The 20,497-nt window shown below is 45.4% G+C and overlaps 1 protein-coding gene across 3 annotated transcripts in view; it reads right to left on the reverse strand.

The window, feature by feature from the left end:
• The window catches only part of shmt1 (serine hydroxymethyltransferase 1 (soluble)), a 55,099-nt gene that overhangs the window by 6,591 nt on the left and 28,011 nt on the right, over nt 1-20,497 (reverse strand). For all 3 annotated transcript variants that reach the window (XM_073060955.1, XM_073060956.1, XM_073060957.1), the window contains exons 4-9: nt 9,804-9,919; nt 9,115-9,275; nt 8,715-8,796; nt 7,557-7,769; nt 6,318-6,434; nt 35-157 (exon numbers count right to left, since the gene is read on the reverse strand). In XM_073060955.1, the coding sequence (XP_072917056.1) occupies nt 35-157; nt 6,318-6,434; nt 7,557-7,769; nt 8,715-8,796; nt 9,115-9,275; nt 9,804-9,919 (812 nt within the window). The remainder of the gene's footprint in view (nt 1-34; nt 158-6,317; nt 6,435-7,556; nt 7,770-8,714; nt 8,797-9,114; nt 9,276-9,803; nt 9,920-20,497) is intronic.

A 20,497-nucleotide genomic window follows, 5' to 3' on the forward strand; every position in this document is an offset into this window, starting at 1 on the left:
CGTCCTCAGATCCTTGTCCCCCCAGTGCTCTCACCGGTAACAATCTTGTATCCTAGATCCACCAATGCAGTCGAAAGAGCCTTGCAGTTAGACAGAACTTGCTTCTGGTAGACCTTGAACTCTGGAGACATTGCCTGCTTGAGTGCCACTGCAACCCCTGGCCAGACAGACACATGGAATATTTCAGTTGCAAGACAAGACCCAGTGATGAGTGATTACTGCAGATCTGCTCAGCTCAAGACACAGCTTATATCAGCAGAAGGGGAGAAATATGCTGAGAGAAAAAAGGGGGAAGAGTGAAAGGAGAACAAAGTGAGAGGAATGTGTGAAACGAGCTCGCTTTAATCTGAAATAAAAATAGAAAATGCTGGAAACACTCAGCCAGTTGGGCAGCATCTATGGAAAGAGAAACAATAGTTAATATTCCCGTTCAAAGACCCTTTCTCAGACCTGTTTCCCCTCCCCACAGATGCTACCCAACCTGAGTGCTCCCTGTATTTTCTGTTTATGTAATTTTCACCATCTCAGTGTCCAGAAACACTTTAAAGTTGTGAGTACTTGCTAATCCTAGTTACTATTTGTGCCGTGTGTGACACCCAAGACACCAAGGGCAGTTTTACAGTGGTTTGGTGCCAGTTGAGGATAATTGAAACCCCAGGCAGAAAGGGGATCTCCTCTGTTGTGCGTGCTACCTCTGTGAGGTCAAAGGTTCCCATTAGACAGCTGACAGCTTCAGGTAGATACCATCGAGAGCATCTTGAGGCTGTGTCACCACCTGTACTACCCTCAGTTGCAGGGCACTTCAGCACATCGGTGGATGTGAACTTCCCTCTGTTCAGGATATTTACAGCAACAGGTGCATAAAAAGGGCCCGGAGGATCATCAGAGACTCCAGCCACCCTAACCACACACTGCTTCAGCTGCTGCTGTCTGGCAAAAAGGCACCGCTGCATTAAGGCCAGGACCAACAGGCTCCAGGACAGCTCCTTCCTTTATCAATACACGCTGATCTGACTGTACATACGTGTACAAACCAGTTATGTTTGTGCAATATCCTCCCACATTCCCCTCTTTATTGCTTGTGCATTGCAATGGAAATGTAACAAAGAGTTTCACTCCCTTGGATGCAAGAAATAAAATAAATAAATACAAAATCTCAAAATTCTATCAGTGTAAAAATCAGCCGTGGCCACCAGCTCTACGACTGCCTAACCTGTTACAATTTGTCATCCTGTCAATGTGCCACACAGGAGACTCTTTGGTTTGGATTGGAGAGGCAAGGTATGGTGAGGAGGAATATGCTATTTGGTATGATTTGGTAGGTTATTTTTTGGGTCTGGGAGCGCTCAAAAAATCACATATAAATTAATGGTAATTGCTTCTTCACTTTACACCATTTCGGCTTACGAAAGGTTTCATAGGAACACTCTACTTTCGGATAGCGGGGGAAACCTGTACTCCAAATGAGGCCTCACCAGCATTTTATAAAGCCTCAGCATTATGTCCTTGCTTTTATGTTCCAGTCTTCTTGAAATGAATGCTAACATTGAGGTTACCAGAGGTCATGTGTTAAGGGTGAAGAGGGAAAAGTTTAAAGGGAACATTGGGTGGGGGGGGCTTCTTCACGCAGAGAGTGGTGGGAGTGTGGAATGAGCTGCCAGATGAAGTGGTTAATATGGGCTCACTTTTAACATTTAAGAAAAACTTGGACAGGTATATGGATGAGAGGGGTTTGGAGGGATATGGTCCAGGTGCAGGTCAGTGGGACTAGGCAGAAAAATGGTTTGGCGCATCCAAGAAGGGCCAAAAGGCCTGTTTCTGTGCTGTAATGTTCTATGGTTCTATTGCATTTCCCTTCCTCACCAGACTTAAACTGCAAGTTAACCTTTGAGGAATCCTGCACGATGACTCCCAAGTCTCTTTGCACCTTGGATTTTTGAATTTTCTGCATATTTAGAAAATCGTCTCTGCTTTTATTCCTTCTACAAAAGTGCATGAGCATACACTTCCTGACATTGAATTCCATCTGCCACTTTTTTACTCACTTTCCTAATCTGTCTGAGCCCTCCTACAGTTTTCCTGCTTCTTCAACAGTATCTGCCCCTCCGTATCATCCGTAAACTTGGCCACAAAGTCATCAATTCCACCATCCAAATCGTTGCTGTATAATGCAAAAAGCAGCAGTCCCAACAGCGTCCCCAGTGGAAGACCACTAGTCACCAGCAGCCAACCAGAAAATGTTCTCTTCATTCCCGCTCTTTGCCGTGTGCCAATCAGCCGTTGCTCTATCCATGCTAGTATCTTTCCTGTAATAATATGGGCTCTCGTCATGTCTAGCAGCCTCATGTGCAGCACCTTGTCAAAAACATTCTGAACATCCAAGTACACAACCTCCACTGATTCTCCTTTTTCTATCCTGTGTGTTATTTCTTCATACAATTCCAACTGCCTAATCAGCCAATATTTTCCCTCAAGGAAACCATGCTGACTACAGCCTATTTTATCATGTGCCTCCAGCTACCCAGACTACTCATCCTTAACACTCGATTCCAATGACTTCCCAACCACCGAGGCCAGACTAACTGGCCTATAATTTCCTTTCTTCTGCGTCTCCCCCATCTCAAAAAGAGTAATAATTGCAACTTTCCAATCTTCCAGAACCATGTCAGAATCTAGTGATTCTTGGAAGATCATTACTAATGCCTCCAGAATCTCTTCAGCCACATCTTTCAGAACCTTGGGGTGTAAACTATCTGGTCCAGGTGACTTATCTATCTTCAGACCTTTCAGCTTCCCAAGCATCCTTTTCCTTAGTAATAGCAACTGCACTCACTTCTGTCCCTTGACACTCCTGAACTTCCAGCATATTGCTACTGTCTTTGACATAATACTGATTCAGTTAATCTGCCATTTCCTTGTCCTCTATTACTACCTCTCCAGTGCCATTTTCCAGCAGTCCAATATCTATACTCGCCTCTTTTTTACTCTTTATATACTTCAGAAAAGCTTTTGGTATCCTCTTTGATATTATTGGCTAGTTTACCTTCATATTTCATCTTTTCCCTCCTTGACCTTTTCCAGTTGCCTTCTGTTGCTTTTTAAAAGCTTCCCAATCTTCTAACTGTCCACAAATTTTTGCTGTTACACGCCCTCTCTTTTGCTGTCTTTGACTTCCCTTGTCAGCCACAAGAGTGTCATCCCACCTTTAGCATACTTTAGATCCACAAACCTGCCTGTCCAGGTAGACCTATTGTCTCAGCTTGCTCCTGCCCCACTGAACTCATTTCTGCATACCTTGACACTGTCTTATCCCCCCTTGTTCAGTCTTTTCCCACCTATGTTCGTGACACTTCTCATGCTTTGAATTTTTTCAATGATTTTACGTTCCCTGGCCCCCACCGTCTTATTTTCACCATGGATGTCCAGTCCCTATATACCTCCATCCCCCACCGAGATGGTCTCGAAGCTCTTCGGGTTTTTTTGGATTCCAGAACTAACCAATTCCCCTCTACCACCACTCTCCTCCGTCTAGCGAAATTAGTTCTTACTCTCAATAATTTCTCCTTTGGCTCCTCCCACTTCCTCCAAACCAAGGGTGTAGCCATGGGCACTCGTATGGGTCCCAGTTATGCCTGCCTTTTTGTTGGCTTTGTGGAACAGTCCATGTTCCAAGTCTATACGGGTATCCATCCCCCTCTTTTTCTTCGCTACATCGACGACTGCATTGGCACTGCCTCTTGCATGCATGCTGAGCTCGTCGACTTCATTAACTTTGCCTCCAACTTTCATCCTGCCATTTCCGACACCTCCCTCCCCTTTCTTGATCTTTCTGTCTCCACCTCTGGAGACGGCCCATCTACTGATATCTACTATAAGCCTACAGACTCTCACAGCTACCTGGACTATTCCTCTTCCCACCCTGTCTCTTGCAAAAATGCTGTCCCCTTCTCACAATTCCTCCGTCTCCGCCGCATCTGCTCTCAGGATGAGGCTTTTCATTCCAGGACGAAGGAGATGTCTTCCTTTTTTAAACAAAGGGGCTTCCCTTCGTCCACCATCAACTCTGCTCTCAAACGCATCTCTCCCATTTCCCGCACATCTGCCATCACCCCATCCGCCCGCCACCCCACTCGGGATAGGGTTCCCCTTGTCTTCACCTACCACCCCACCAGCCTCCGGGTCCAATGTATAATTCTCTGTAACTTCCGCTACCTCCAACGGGATCCCACTACCAAACACATTTTTCCCTCCCCCCCCTTTCTGCTTTTCGCAGAGATCGCTCCCTACGCGACTTCCTTGTCCACTCGTCCCCCCCATCCCTTCCCACCGATCTCCCTCCTGGCACTTATCCTTGTAAACGGAACAAGTGCTACACCTGCCCTTACACTTCCTCCCTCACCACCATTCAGGGCCCCAGACAGTCCTTCCAGGTGAGGCGACACTTCACCTGTGAGTCGGCTGGTGTGGTATACTGCGTCCGGTGCTCCCGGTGTGGTCTTTTATATATTGGTGAGACCCGACGCAGACTGGGAGACCATTTTGCTGAACACCTACGCTCGGTCCGCAAGAAAAAGCAGGATCTCCCAGTGGCCACACATTTTAATTCCACGTCCCATTCCCATTCAGTTATGTCTATCCATGGCCTCCTCTATTGTCAAAATGAATCCAAACTCAGGTTGGAGGAACAACACCTTATATACCGGCTGGGTAGCCTCCAACCTGATGGCATGAACATTCACTTCTCTAACTTCCGTTAATGCCCCTCCTCCCCTTCTTACCCCATCCCTGACATATTTAGTTGTTTGCCTGTTCCCCATCTCCCTCTGGTGCTACCCCACCTTTCTTTCTCCTGAGGCCTCCCGTCCCATGATCCTTTCCCTTCTCCAGCTCTGTATCACTTTCGCCAATCACCTTTCCAGCTCTTAGCTTCATCCCACCCCCTCCGGTCTTCTCCTATCATTTCACATTTTCCCCTCCCCCCACTACTTTCAAATCTCTTACTATCGTTCCTTTCGGTTAGTCCTGATGAAGGGTCTCGGCCCGGAACGTCGACAGCGCTTCTCCCTACAGATGCTGCCTGGCCTGCTGTGTTCTACCAGCATTTTGTGTGTGTTGTTGTTTAGCATACTTTGTTGGGACGTATCTATCCCGCGCCTTCCAAATTGCTTCAGAAATTCCAGCCATTGCTGCTCTGTTGTCATCTGTCAGTGACCCTTCCAACCAACTTTGACCAGGTCATCTCTCATACCTCTCCAATTCCCTTTACTGATACATGTGACTTCAGTCTCCCCCTTTCAAACTGCAGGGTGAATTCTATCATACTACGATCAATGCCTCAAATCTGGTTCATTACACAACACCCAATCCAGAATAGCCTTTCCCTTACTGGACTCACCACAAACTACTTTAAAAAGCCATCTTGTAGGCATTTTCTCTCCTGGGATCCAGCACTAATGGATTTTCTCAATCTACCTGCATATTGAAATCCCCCATGATTATCACATCATTGCCCTTTTAACAAGTCTTTTCTATCTCCCGTTGTAATTTGTAGCCCACATCATGGCTGCTGTTTGGAGGCCTGGACACAACTCCCATCAAGGCAATTTCACTCTTGTATTTCCTTAACTCTACTCACCTGGATTCTACATCTTCTGGACCTATGCTATTCATATGATCCTTTAACATCATCCAATATGGTGTATCTGGTTGAAGGGGGCTGACCATGGGGGGCTCCTGCACTACCTGCATACGGCACGACTCTAACCCAGTTTACCACCTGCTGAGCTCTTGTTTACTTCTGAACAGCTCAGCTTTAATGGAATCAAGCAGACAAGCACAGAATACCATAGTCACACTGGACCCTGGTGAAACCACATCTGGGGAACAGTATTCGTTTTTGTCACCTTACCCAAGGATATGCTAGCCATAAATGTTCATCATTCTGATTTCTGGGATGCTGGAGCAGTTTTGCGCAGAGATTGAATTGAATAGGCATGTATTTACCAGAATTTAGAAGAATGAAAGGGGTTATAACATACAAGAGACTGAATGCAGGGACAATAGTTTCCATTGACTAAATAGTCCAGAACAGGGATTAGTTTCAGGATACCAGCTGAAACATTTAGGTCTGACATAATATTTTCATCCAAGAGCGGTGAACCTATAGGATTTTCTACTACAGAAGACAAAGGAGGAAATAGATTTTTGCTTGCAAAAGGCATCTAGATCAAAGAGCATGAAAAGAGAGTAGGGATATGGAACAGATGCAGAGGATCGGCAGTGAATTTATTGAGAACTAAACCAGCATCATGCTTTACCTGCGATGGCATGGTTGTGGGGCCCACCTTGCAGTCCTGGGAAGACTGCCTGGTTCAGGGGACCTTCCAGGTTGTACATCATCTCCTTGCCTGTCTTTGGGTCGACACTGCGGATTCCTGAAGAGAGAACAAAGCAGATGCAAACAGCGGTGTTTAATGATCCACTTTCAAAGGAAATACTTAAGGTGAAAAGTTTTTCTTACAGGGTGTCACTGCCAACATTACATTTACTGCCCATCCCCAACAGACTGATAAGCCCGAGTCCGAGTCATCACTACAGCAAAGGGAAGTTCATGGCAGTCTGGTCTTCTACCTGGTGCCATCCACCTGTATCTGGACCAAAACCCTCCACAGCCCTCCTTTCCACGTACCTATCTAAACGTCTAACTGTTGCAATTGAATTTGCATTTTCCATTTCCGCTGGCACTCGTCCCAGTCATACCACCCTCTGAGTGAAGAGGTTCCTCACATTCCCAAAAAGTATTTCACTTGAGGCAATGAAGATTCCCAACGTTTGAAATAATCACACAAAAACCAAGGGAAAAGTGAGTCATGAGCTTCCCACTGTCAGATACTGCATCATTCCAAAGTGTATGTTTGGAACGTCTGCCTCCTTGGGTTATGGCTCTCATACAAAGTAATTTCTCAGGTGCTGACCCTTCTCCAATATTTCTCCAAAGATGTCTAGCCTCCAAGCCAATTCAAGACACATTACCCATTAGATACAAAGCAGTTGTATTAACCAGCCCTCACCACCAGACTAAATATCTCAGCCATACCACTTACTCACTGACTGCTGTGTGCACTGCAAATACTCATCCAGGCTTCACCACAGCACCTCACTAACCTGCAACCTCGAGCACCAAGGTCAAGAGCATCCGGTGTATGCAAACACCCTCCTAAACTGCTGACATCATAATTTGGTAGTATATTGTAATTCCTTCAATGGCATTGGGTTTAAACCCTGGAATTGCTGCCAATCAACGGTGGGGAAGCACCTTCAGCAGGACTGCAGCTTCTCAGCACCACCTTCAAATGGGAGATTTAAGAATGAGTAATGACTGCTAGCCTTGTCAGTTCTATCCACTTTCCATGAATGAAGAAATATTTGGGATTGGACAGCTTAACCCGATCCTGACACATAATCAAGACTGCATCCCTCTTCGATCAACATAAATACCTCGGTACTAGCACGTGACTCAAGAGGTGGGTCTGGGATAGTCTTCAATTTATCCTCACCTTTCCTATAGAAGATCATACCAGATCTGCAGCCACGGAGAGTCTTGTGCGTTGTGGTGGAGACTACGTCACAGTACTCGAAAGGGGAGGGTACTTCACCAGCTGCCACCAGGCCACTGATGTGTGCCATGTCTGCCAACAGGTAGGCACCATTCTCGTCCGCAATCTGCCGCATCCTGGCGTAATCCAGGTTCCGGGAATAGCAACTAACACCTAGGAACACCAACAGTGCAGGTCAGTCCACTGAGAGAACATTGCTCAGAAATCAAAACAAAAACTGCAGAAGCTGATCTTCTGAAACAAAGGACAGAACACTCAGCAGGTCAGGCAGCATCTGCGGAGAGAGAACCAAGTTTATATTCCAGGCCCTAGACTGTCAGATAGAAACTTTCCCTACCAAGATACCACAAGCCAGCTTCTGAGATCCCCCTGGGAAGTTTTCTACCTCCCTCAATCTCTTCACCTCAAAGTCCATATCCACTTTATATGAGATTGGATTCACAAATGGTTGAACTAGAGAGAGATGTAGCACAGACATTTTAGCCCAATAAGTCAACACTGACTATCAACCGTCCATTTATAACAAGACCCAGTTTTTTTAAATTCACCCCAAGATTCTAGCACTTGCCCACACACTAAGGGCAATTTATAGTTGCCGATTAATCTACCGACCTGCATATGTTGAGAAAGTTGGAGGAAATTGGAGGTCATGGAGAAAACCCAAGAGAACATACAAACAGCACCCTGGGTCAGGATTGAAGCTGGATCTCCGACGCTGTCAGGTAGCGGCTCAGCTAATGATGACCATGCAACAGGACCCATGTACAAAAGCAGGCTCGGACATCCAGCACGATCAAATTCTGCCCCCGCCCCCACAAAATCAGAACAGGCACAATGACCCCAAAACCCCTCCTCCACCAAACAAAAAACAGAAAAGATTGGGATGAAAAACACTGAGTTTAAGAAACTACAAGACTGAAAAGAAAAGTCTATCCTCCGAGTCCATATCCAAAATGCTGAAAACCTGGGTAACATTCTCCAGGCACAGTGGTAGGCAACTGGCGTTCACACTCCACATTCGCTTCAGTGTTTCAATCCCCTCATTGCTTTAATCAGCCAAATTCTATCACTAATTTTCACGGGAAGGAGGGCGGTTACCTGCAATGATGAGTTTCGGGTGGAAGAGACGAGCATTTTCTGCAAGTCTGTCATAATCAATGTAGCCTGTCTCTGGGTGAACCTAGACGAAACAAACAGCCAGTTACCAACTGAAAATGATCCATTTAATTCAGACTCTGGTTTCTGTTGCCACTCCCCCATCCATGCCTCAACACTACCTCCAACCCTGTGTGCTCTTTGCGGTTTATGTAACACCTATTCGATCATCTTCCAGCAACTGGAAGGCACTATAACTACTGGTTTTCATTTACTACCCTAACTGTTACATGCTCAAAGAAATTTAGCCTCATCTCTAGTTGATTCAGGTTCCTCACTGCAAGTTTACAAAAATGGCTTCAGAGGATCGACAGTGATGAGGGATGCTTCCATTGGTTCTTACCTTGTACGGCAAGGACTCAAAAAAGATGGACGTGGCGGAGATTTTCTTTTTCTCCGTCATGAAGCCGTGTGTCAGATGCCCACCGTCAGGTAGATCCAATCCCATGATCCTCCCGTGTGGCTCTACCAGAGCCGTGTACACGGCAAAGTTTGCTGGCGAGCCTGGCGAACACAAGTGGCAGCAGAGAAAGGCATTGATCAATAACGTTGCTAAAAATCTCCAATCACAATACAAAATAGCCAGGAGATTGCTCTTTCATCTGGCCAGCTCTTCCAAAAATGCAGCCTGAGCCACACAAAGCCCACTACACACACAGGGATGCTGTTATTGCCCTAAGCTGCAGACAGCTAAGTCCCATCTCCATCTACGTTAGAAAGCTTGCCAACACTCAACACCTAAGCAAATTAGCAAAGGGGACAAGCCGGAGGACACAAAGCCTCCGATCTGCTGAAGGATGAAAAGGTGGAACAGAAATCAAGGACAACCAAAAGGTTACTTGCACGAGAAGCAAAATAGTAAACTCCTGGAAGAACTCCGTGGGTTAAGCAGCGTCTGTGGAGGCAAAGAGGCAGTCAACATTTTGAGTGGAGATCTTGCCTCAGGACCAAGGGTGTAGAGGGAATATAGCTGGTACACAGGATTGAATGGGAGGGGTTAGACAGCTGTTGGGTGATCGGTAGAGCGGTTACCTGAATACGGCTGGACATTGACGCCCCATTTCTCTGGATCGAGGGAATATAGATCCAATGCTCGTTTCTGGCACAGTCGCTCCATTTCATCCACAAACTCGGTGCCACCATAATATCTGGAGGAGCAAGGCGGGTTTCAGTAAAAAGAGCTACAACTAATAAAAGTTATCCTCAAGGAGAAATAACTTCTCTTTGAACCTCTGAAGGAGCACCAAGTTATGTAAGCAACTCAATTCCCTCATCTTCTTCCACACAACGGTTAGATGAAATCTGGAACATTCTTCAGGGTATCTATCGAGTGGTGATCTATCGATCTCTCAACTGTAAGATTGTTCTGGGTATGAGGATCAATGGATGTGGGACTTGGGTTCCAGGGCACAGCAATGGTTTGACCAGGATCTAACTGAATGATCCAAAATGCAGAAAGTATTTCCTCTCCTGTCTTATAATCACAATGGTAAAGAAGAACACAAATTGAGGCAGGTCAGCAACATGGATGCCCAGATATTTTGCTGTGAACAGAGTAGAACAGCACTGAACAGGCCCTTCAGCCCAAGATGATGTGTCGATCTTGATGCCAATTTATACTAAATGTCCTCTTCCTATGTATCATATTCATCCATTTCCTTCATATTCATGTGTCTAACTAAAAGCCTCAAACTGCCTGCCCCATCACTACCCTTGGTAACTCATTCCAAGCACCTGCCACTTTCTACACTAAAAAAACTCCCCTCCCCCTAACCTTAAAGCATTTCATCATGGGGAAAAGATTACTGTATGACTGTTTACTCTACCTATGCTTATCAAAATTTTAAAAACCTCTATCAGATCTCCCCTCAGCCTCTGACAATGTAGGGAGGGCAACCAAGTTTGTCCAACCTGTCCTTATAGTTCATACCTTCTAATCCAAGCAGCTTCCTGGTAAACCTCCTCTGCACCCTCTCCAGTTTCCACATCCTTCCTAAGATGGAGTGACCGTGACCACGCATAATACTGCAAGAGTGGTCTGAATGTCTGCCCTTTCTAGCACCAGTGTACAAGCACTGACATGTGTGGTACACTACAGCTACGTCCACACTACACCGGATAAATCCATAACCGAAGCTTTTTCTCGTTTTAACCCTCCGTCCACACTAAAAACGGCATTTTCGTCCCCCGAAACCAGAGCTTTTCAGAAATGTTTTCCAGGGTGAGTATTTTTGAAAACTCTGCTTGGGCAGATCAGTGTGGACGGGGTAACCGGAGAAATCTGAAAACGCTGTCAGACGGCAGTGCGCTATTTCATTGTTTTCTTGAACGCAATCAACAATTTCAGAACAGACAAGAACGAGACTGAAGCCAGAAGAGTTAGAAATGTACTCAGCAAATACTTTGACCCATAACTTACTGAATAAATAAGTATACTCACTTTGCCCTGTTTTCTGTCCTTGCTTCTATGAAGGTGGTTTACCTATTTATGCAAGTACTTCTCTAACAATAGATATGTAACATTGTATGGAAATACAAGATAACACTGATGCAGACATTAAAACATTCATACATTTAACAAGGTGCTTTATTAATGCAACAGAGTTAGTCAGTTTTTCAATGTCCGTCGTCAGCTGGGTCATACTGTCCGTGAACTCCCTGTTGGTTGCCTCCGTACGCTCCAGTATTTGTTTTATTTTTACTTTTAAGTTCTCCTGCGTGAGAGCCAACAGCTGTCTGTCGTTTAAGTTTTCTATTCTGCAACTACACAAACGCACACTTTTACGGCAAGATTCCACACCAAACATGGTGCTTGTTTTCGGTAGATGTGTCCTGCGCATGCCCAGTAGGAGGAGATTCGCCAAAATCTCCGTTTCAGTGCACCAAACATGGCGCTTGTTTTCGGTAGATGTGTCCTGCGCATGCCCAGTAGGAGGAGATTCACCGAAATCTCCGTTTCAGTGTGGATAGAGATATTTTCAAAAATGCATAGTGTGGACGCCTATTGTTTTTATGCGAAACCGGCGTTTTCAAAATTATCCGGTCTAGTGTGAATGTAGCCTACGTGTCCAATACTCTGGTATCCCAGATAATGACCTCAGTCTCTCCAGTGCACACTGATTAACTGTAAATGAACAAAACCAGCGCATGCAATACGAATAATGGAACTGCCTTCATACAATGCTTTTGATAACGACATCCATCAAATCTTCAGTTATACTGTAACATCCAAGATGACTGTCAATACATCCAGTTCTTCGTTGTTACTAACTTCTGAAGAAGTGAAGTTGTTTCATTTTCACTCCCAGACATTTCTAGCATCTCCAGGCTTCAATGCCTGAAACCGCAGTGAGCAAAACAGTTCTGAATTGTCTTGCTGACTATTTCTTGCTATCAGTGACAAAAAAAATCTTTGCTTTTTGAATAAAAGCACACACAACTGATGCCATCTAAGAATGTTGCCTCTAAGCATGCTGTAGTGTCTAATGGCCACACCACACTGGTTACTAACTGCCTCCTGTCTCCATAAAGCAGCATAGTGCCCTAAATAAACAAGAATCCTGCTTATTTTTTCAATTAGTTTTTGTCAAGAGTTGTCCAAAATAAGCAGTTGTTCCAATTACCCAATAGGCCAATCCATTGTATTCACAATGCCTATAAAAAGTATTCCAACAGCCCCCCCCCCCCCACCCCAGGTTTTCATGTTTTATTGTTTTACTGTTTTGCAACATTGAATCACAGTGGATTTAATATTTAATTTGGCTTTTTTAACGCTGATAAACAGAAAAAGTCTCTTTCATGTCAAAATGAAAACAGATTTCTACAAAGTGATCTAAATCAATTACAGATATAAAACACAAGGTAATTGACTACATAAGTATGCCATACCAAATCATCACTGGTGCAGTCAATTGGTTTTAGAAGTCACATAACTGGTGAAATGGTGATCATCTGTATGTAGTCAAGGTGTTTCAATTGATTGTAATAAAAACACACCTGTATCTGGAAGGTCCAACTGCTGGTGAGACAGTACCCTGGCAAGAACTACCCCATGAAGACACAAGAACACACCGAGCAACTCCATGAAAAGGTTATTGAAAAGCACAAGTCAGGAGACGGATACAAGAAAATTTCCAAGTCACTGAATACCCCTTGGAGTACAGTTGAGTCAATCATCAAGAAATGGAAAGAATATGGCGCAGCTGTAAATCTGCCTAGAGCAGCCCATCCTCAAAAACTGAGTGGCTGTGCAAGGGGTCTAGTGAGGGAGGTCACAATTCTGGAAGAGTTACTAGCTTCAGTGGCTGAGGTGGGAGAGACTGCACATACAACTGTTGCCTGGAAAGAGAAAGCCACTGTGGGAGAAAAAAACCTGGCATGGAATCTCGGCTGGAGTTTGCCGGAAGACAGCTGGAAGCAGGTTTTGTGGTCCAATGAAGCCAAACTTGAGCTTTTTGGCCAGACGAAACGCTGTTTGGTGTGAGCCAAATACCGCACATCATCAAAAACACACCATCCCTGCTGTGAAGCACAGTGGTGGCTGCATCACGCTGTGGGGATGCTTCACTGCAGCAGGCCCTGGAAGGCTTGTGAAGGTAGAGAATAAAATGAATGCAGCAAAATACAGGGAAATCCTGGAGGAAAACCTGATGCAGTCTGCAAGAGAACTACGACCTCGGAGATTTATTTTCCAGCAAGACAATGACCTCAGGCATGAAGCCAAAGCTACACAGGAATGGCTTAAGAACAACAAAGTTAATGTCCTGGAGTGGCCAAGTCAGAGTCCAGACCTCAATCCAATTGAGAATTTGTGGCTGGACTTGAAAAGAGCTGTTCACTCACGATCCCGATAAAACCTGATAGAGCTTGAGCAATTTTTTAAAGAAGAGTGGGGAAAATTGCAGTGTGTGGCGTGCAAAGCTGATAGAGACCTGTCCACACACTCAAGGCTGTAATTGCTGCCAAAGGTGCATCTACTAAATGCTGACTTGAAGGGGGTGATTAATTATGCAATCAATTATTGTGTTCAATAATTGTAAGATTTAGACCAATCTGTAGAAATTTGTTTTCACTTTGAAAGTCTTTTCTGTTGATCAGTGTCGAAAAAGCCAAATTAAATTCACTAAATCTCAATGTTGCAAAGCGATAACATGTGAAAACTTTGGGGGGGGGAATACTGTTTATAGGCACAGTATATTTGTGAATGACAGTAAATTTAGATCTTGCACAGCACTACTGCCATAAAACAACAAATTTTCTGACATGCCAGCGAAATTGATTCTAAATCTTCTCAATTTCTTTTAAGAATACATCCCCAATCTACCTGATCTATCTCTATGCCAGCTTCAGGCACTTCCTTCAGTTCTGGTCGCACACCTAGTCTGAAAAACTAAACGTCAACTTGCATTGATCACCACACAACAGTACTGCCATCCAACATTCACTTGGCTCTTGCCATTCCCAGCCACGTAAATATAGCACCTCCACAACCCATTTATTACAAACACGACCCAACTCCAACCCACAAATCACCCAAAAATACGCCACCTGTCAGTGACCACTTGACCAAACCCAAATGCCCAACCCATCTGATGCTTCCCAGACACGTGGATGGCTATTAATTGGGTCCTGAGTTAACGGGCAATTAGTGACAATGGATAAATGTCAGAATTCTCAGCCTTGTCCGCATCCTGTGAGTGACAGGGACATGTGGAGTATAGTTGTTTCAGCCCTCACTGGACCCCTCTGCAAACACAGGGCAGAAAGAGATGGGACCCACATATCTACCCAGTTCTGAATTGCACAATGCAAGTGAGTACTCCTAAACTATTGGACATCGGACACCACGGGGCTTGTATGGGAATACTGTGAAAATCTTCTGTCTATAGATGAGATGATTTTTGCAACTTCTCAGGTCATTAAAATCTGGCAGCATTCAAGTTCGGGGGTGAGGGGTGAGCTGATGGAATAGAACACCAAGGCATTTCATTCAAGGAGATATAATTAACACCCAGGGTGGAGCACACAGAGGAACGCAGGACTTAACAGCAGTCATTGGCCTATAAAGATGCCGTTTAAGGCATCTTTAACCACTTGCACATTTGTTAGGGATTGAGTTGCATGCCAGATCCCTTCGTTAAAGGGGGCAGTGAGCTGTAATAGAGCAGCAGTCAGTGTCAGAGTGAACAGAGCTAAGGTTGCACAGGCTGAACAATGGGTAGTCACACCTCACCTCAAATAAGAGATGAACCTGCAAAGAAACCAAAAGGCTCAGAGCTTAAAGCTTCCAGAAATCTGCTCCGAAACTCCATACAGTAATAGGATTACAGAGAGAAACAGAAGTGGAATTGCGGCCCGCTTTGCAAGACCAATTAATATTGTAAATATCTTAAAAACCCCACTCCTTGGAGGTCTGTTCCCTTGATCCCCAAGTCCCACACTGGGAGATTTGTGTACATATTCCCTTTGGGCAAGAACTCCTGGCAATAGATCAATGAGATTTTATCACTTTCCTTCAATTCTAATTGACCTCACACTCAACTGATAAAAACACCATACTCCTGCACCAAGGCCAATATTCTTGACCAGCTAAATGGATTAGTGGTTTCATAGAAACCCTACAGCACAATACAGGCCCTTCGGCCCACAAAGCTGTGCCCAACATGTCCTTACTTAGAAATTACCTAGGGTGACTCAAAGCCTTCTACTTTTCTGAGTTCCATATGCCTATCCAGGAGCCTCTTAAAAACCCTATCATTTCCACCTCCACCACCATCAGCCCATTCCACACACTCACCACCTCACTGCATTAAAAAAAACTTACCCCTGACATCTCCTCTGTACCTGATTCCAAGCACCTTAAAACTGTGCCCTCTCATGGTAGCCATTTCAGCCCTGGAAAAAAGTCTCTGACTATCCACACGATCAATGGCTCTCATCATCTTATACACCTCTATCAGGTCACCTCTCATCCTCTGTCACTCCAAGGAGAAAAGGCCACATTCACTCATCCTGTTTTCATAAGGCATGTTCCCCAATCCAGACAACATCCTTGTAAATCTCCTCTGCACCCTTTCTATGGTTTCCACATCCTTCCTACAGTGAGGCAACCAGAATTGAGCACAGTACTCCAAGTGGGGTCTGACCAGGGTCCTATATAGCTGCAACATTACCTATCAGCTCTTTTACTCAATCCCACGATTGATGAAGGCCAGTGTACCGTACGCCTTCTTAACCGCAGAGTCAACCTGCGCAGCTGCTTTGAGCGTCCTATGAACTCGGATCCCAGGATCCCTCTAATCCTCCACACTGCCAAGAGTCTTACCATTAATACTATATTCTGCCATCATATTTGACCTACCAGAAAGAACTACCTCACACTTATCTCGGTTGAACTCCATCTGCCACTTCTCAGCCCAGTTTTACATCCTATCAATGTCCCACTGTAACCTCTGACAACCCTCCACACTATCCACAACACCCCCAACCTTTGTGCCATCAGCAAATTTACTAACCCATCCCTCCACTTCCTCATACAGGTCATTTATAAAAATCACAAAGAGTAGGGGTTCCAGAACAGATCCCTGAGGCACACCACTGGTCACCGGCCTCCATGCAGAATATGACCCGTCAACAACCACTCTGTCTTCTGTGGGCAAGCCAGTTCTGGGTTCACAAAGCAATGTCCCCTTGGATCCCAAGCTTCCTTGCTTTCTCAATAAGCCTTGCATGGGGTACCTTGTCAAATGCTTTGCTGAAATCCATATACACTACCTCTACTGCTCTTCCTTCATCACTATGTTTAGTCACATCCTCAAAAAAATTCAATCAGGCTCATAAGGCTTTGACAAAGCCATGCTGAGTATTCCTAATCATATTATGCCTCTCCAAATGTTCATAAATCCTGCCTCTCAGGATCTTCTCCATCAACTTACCAACCACTGAAGTAAGACTCACTGGTCTATAATTTCCTGGGCTATCTCTACTCCCTTTCTTGAATCTACAACCCTCCAATCCTCTGGAACCTCTCCCATCCCCATTGATGATGCAAAGATCATCGCCAGAGGCTCAGCTATCTCCTCCATCACCTCCCACAGTAGCCTGGGGTACATCTCATCTTGTCCAGTGACTTATCCAACTTGATGCTTTCCAAAAGCTCCAGCACATCCTCTTCCTTAATATCTACATGCTCATGCTTTTCAGTCTGCTGCGAGTCTGCACTACAATCACCAAGATCCTTTTCTGCAGTGAATACTGAAGCAAAATATTCATTAAGTGCATACGCTATCTCATCCGGTTCCTACACACTTTCCCACTGTCACACTTGATTGGTCCAATTCTCTCATGTCTTATCCTCTTGCTCTTCACATACTTGTAGAATGCCTTGGGGTTTTCCTTAATCCTGTCTGTCAAGGCCTTCTCATGACCCCTTCTGGCTCTCCTAATTTCTTTCTTAAGCTCCTTCCTGCTAGCCTTATATTCTTCTAGATCTGTATCATTACCTAGTTTTTTTGAACCTTTCATAAGTTCTTTTCTTCTTGACTAGATTTACAGCACCCTTTGTACACCACAGTTCCTGAACCCCATCATCCTTTCCGTCTCATTGGAACATACCTATGCAGAACTCCACACAAATATCCCCTGAACACTTGCCACATTTCTAACATACTTTTCCCCAAGAACATCTGTTCCCAATTCAAGCTTCCAATTTCCTGCTGATATCCTCATAATTCCCCTTACTCCAATTAAATGCCTCCCTAACTTGTCTGTTCCTATCCCTCTCCAATGCTATGGTAAAGGAGATAGAATTGTGATCACTTTCTCCAAAATGCTCTCCCACTGAGAGGCCTAACACCTGACCAGGTCCATTTCCCAATACCAAATGAAGTATAGCCTCTCCTGTAGGCTATCTACATATTGTGTCAGGAAACCTTCCTCTGGAGTTTTAACAAGCATTTCAGCCTATAGCGTCTGCACCAACCTTCAACAACACATTAAACACTACTTCCACACTAGTCCATGTTTTTTATTCTCCCCACGTTCTCTCCAATATCCTTCCCCCATCACGCCACCCCTTCAAATCCTGAATTGGGCCAGAACCTTTTCTCACTTCAGATACGTACCTAGATATCGCATCTCATACAGTGCTGTTGCCAAGCATTGCTGATAGAAATTAGGACACGATGCTCCAAAACAAACCTATGAATGCAGCTGGCTAGCATTCCATGATGGAACCCCCAGGCAACCCCCAGACAACCCCCAGGAGCTGAAGTGGCGGAGCATGTACTGCTCACCGTGAGACCTTGCTGCTGGCGTCCCGTGGGATTCTGCTTGCATCCTCTGCACTGTAACCATGGGTGTACAGAGCCATGGCTTGAGACCCTCCAGCTAAAGGCTGGGATTTCAACATCAGGCACAGCAGCTGCCACAAACAGAGGGTCAGAGCAATTAGGGCGGAACGGAGGCCCTCTCTGCGAGCGAGTTCAGGACATTTCAGGGAACTGGACTTCCTAATATATCTGGGAACTTCTGAAAACCCCACTCCTTTGATGCCTAGCACACGTACTTCAGTGTTGCACTGGGAGATCCTTGCTTGTATTTGCATTGGAAAAGTAACCAGTCACCCCCCAAAGCTTGGCCATATTTCCCTTCACTTCCAATTGACCTCACAATCAATCTACACAGACAACTCACTTTCATACTGAGAAGTGTTTTCTGGACCAACAGAAAGGGTCGCTGATTTATGGGAGTTTTTTTTTAAATAAAAACAGAAAATAATGGGAAATTATGGATTCAACATTACTCCAACAGCTATTGAATGATAATCCCCAGAATGGTATATTCATGCAGTTTAACTTTATCCTTATACGTGTGATGAGTTCTTAAAACAAAAGTGTGGTTCAGTACATTAAATTTAACCCTCTGCACCCACGTTGACAAGCATGCTTCACCACATAAAGAGCTTTGCTTTGTTCCAATCTGCTCTTCCATTAAGCATTCAAGAAAATTAGGTAGCTTAGTGTCCTGGTGGCAACTGATAAATGTGTCTGCAACAGTAACGTTTGCAGGCCAGTAACTGCCAATAAGACGGATCAGGAGGATTGTGTGTTTGTTTGAATTAATACCAACTTAATAATGGAAGAATGGTGGGATATTTATTCAACTGATATCAATGTAGCATCCATGCCCCCAATTTACCCCCATTCGCCTAGGGTGAACCGCCGTCGCCCCGCCAGTAGTGCAATGCTTTGGTGCAAATACGGTGTAATGCCCCCCCCAGTACACGCTTGCAATACAAATACCAGACAATACTCCAAAGGCGAGTAAATATTTGCAACTTTATAGTTATTTCTTAGTGATGGGTTAGTAGAAACAGAAAAAGGCGCCAAATCAGTAACTTTATCAGTTTGTGCACTTCATAATATAATACGTTGGAGCTCACGCCTCCGGTTCCATTCACAGCGACCTTCCGAGCCTTCGGCCACCGTCCGAACCACCGACGTTCAGTATCCACCGCCCTGGAACCGCTGTCCGCTCCTCACACGTCCGTACTCCTCGCTCACCTCCCGAAACAGACCGTGAACTCCCATTCAGCTCACACATACAAGATAGCATAACAATTCTCCATTGGTTAGTTCCCCCCTTATCTGCAGTTATAACCCAAACATTCCAGATACAGAAACCCATTAAGTAACATTACAGAGAAGCCATTTTGTTAGCCTGAACAGTTAACACCACTGTTAATGGTACTGAGAGCCCTACATTCTCCCCCCCACCAAATTTAGTCATGCCGTCATGACGCTCAGATAATTTGCCAACCCTTCCTGCAAAACTCCAAGCCCAACCCAAGTGCAGAAAGCAGTGACATAACTCCCCAGAACAGTGGAGATCACACCCTGTTCCCCGGGTGCTACATTGGCCAACCTGTCCGGGGGGTGCCTACTTCTCTCAGACCTGCGCACTCCCTCCTCTAACTCCTCCACCTTGGACACTACAGGAGACTCATGGGAACTACGAGGTGAACCCTCCTGCGAGCGGTCACCCAAACCCCTCTGCACCTCGGAACTATCTCTCGCTCGGGCCCCACGTCCTCCCCACCAACGCCCTGTGGTACTCTCAACGGCCCATCACTAGCCCCCCCTTACTCTGTCAAACCCAGTGGGAGAAGGGCCAGGAGCCTCCCCCTCCATCACGGAGGCATCAGCGAACGGCAGCATGTACCAATCATCCAAGTCATCATCTTCCGAGTCAGTATCCCTCACAGTGGCTGGGCCCGGGCCTGTCTCTCCCAGTGTGGGCTCTTCCTGCACCGCTTCCTCTTTGTGTGGATGCAAAGTCCTGGTACAAGATGCAGCCGGCACCTCGGGCTCCCGCTCTACATGTACATCTCATCCCAGAGGCAACAGATGATTCCGGTGGGGAATCTTGACAGGACCCTTCCCATCCTCGGGCCGCACTCGGAAAACCGGTAAGTTGGACAACTGACTCTCCACCACAAAGGGCGTGTCCCACCAGCGATCAGCCAGCTTGTGCTTCCCAGGCAATCCCAGATTCCTTATGAGGACTCGGTCTCCCGGCAGGAGCTGGGAGAACTTCACTTTCTGGTCATACCTCTTCTTATTTCCCCGATTCTGCTTGGCGGCCGCCTCCCCGGCCAACTCATAAGCCCTTTGCAGCTCTTTCTTCATATCATTCACATACTTCAAGTAAGGTTTCGGCGATACTTC

The sequence above is a fragment of the Hemitrygon akajei genome, chromosome 11 (genome assembly GCF_048418815.1).
Source record: "Hemitrygon akajei chromosome 11, sHemAka1.3, whole genome shotgun sequence".
Classification (NCBI taxonomy): domain Eukaryota; kingdom Metazoa; phylum Chordata; class Chondrichthyes; order Myliobatiformes; family Dasyatidae; genus Hemitrygon; species Hemitrygon akajei.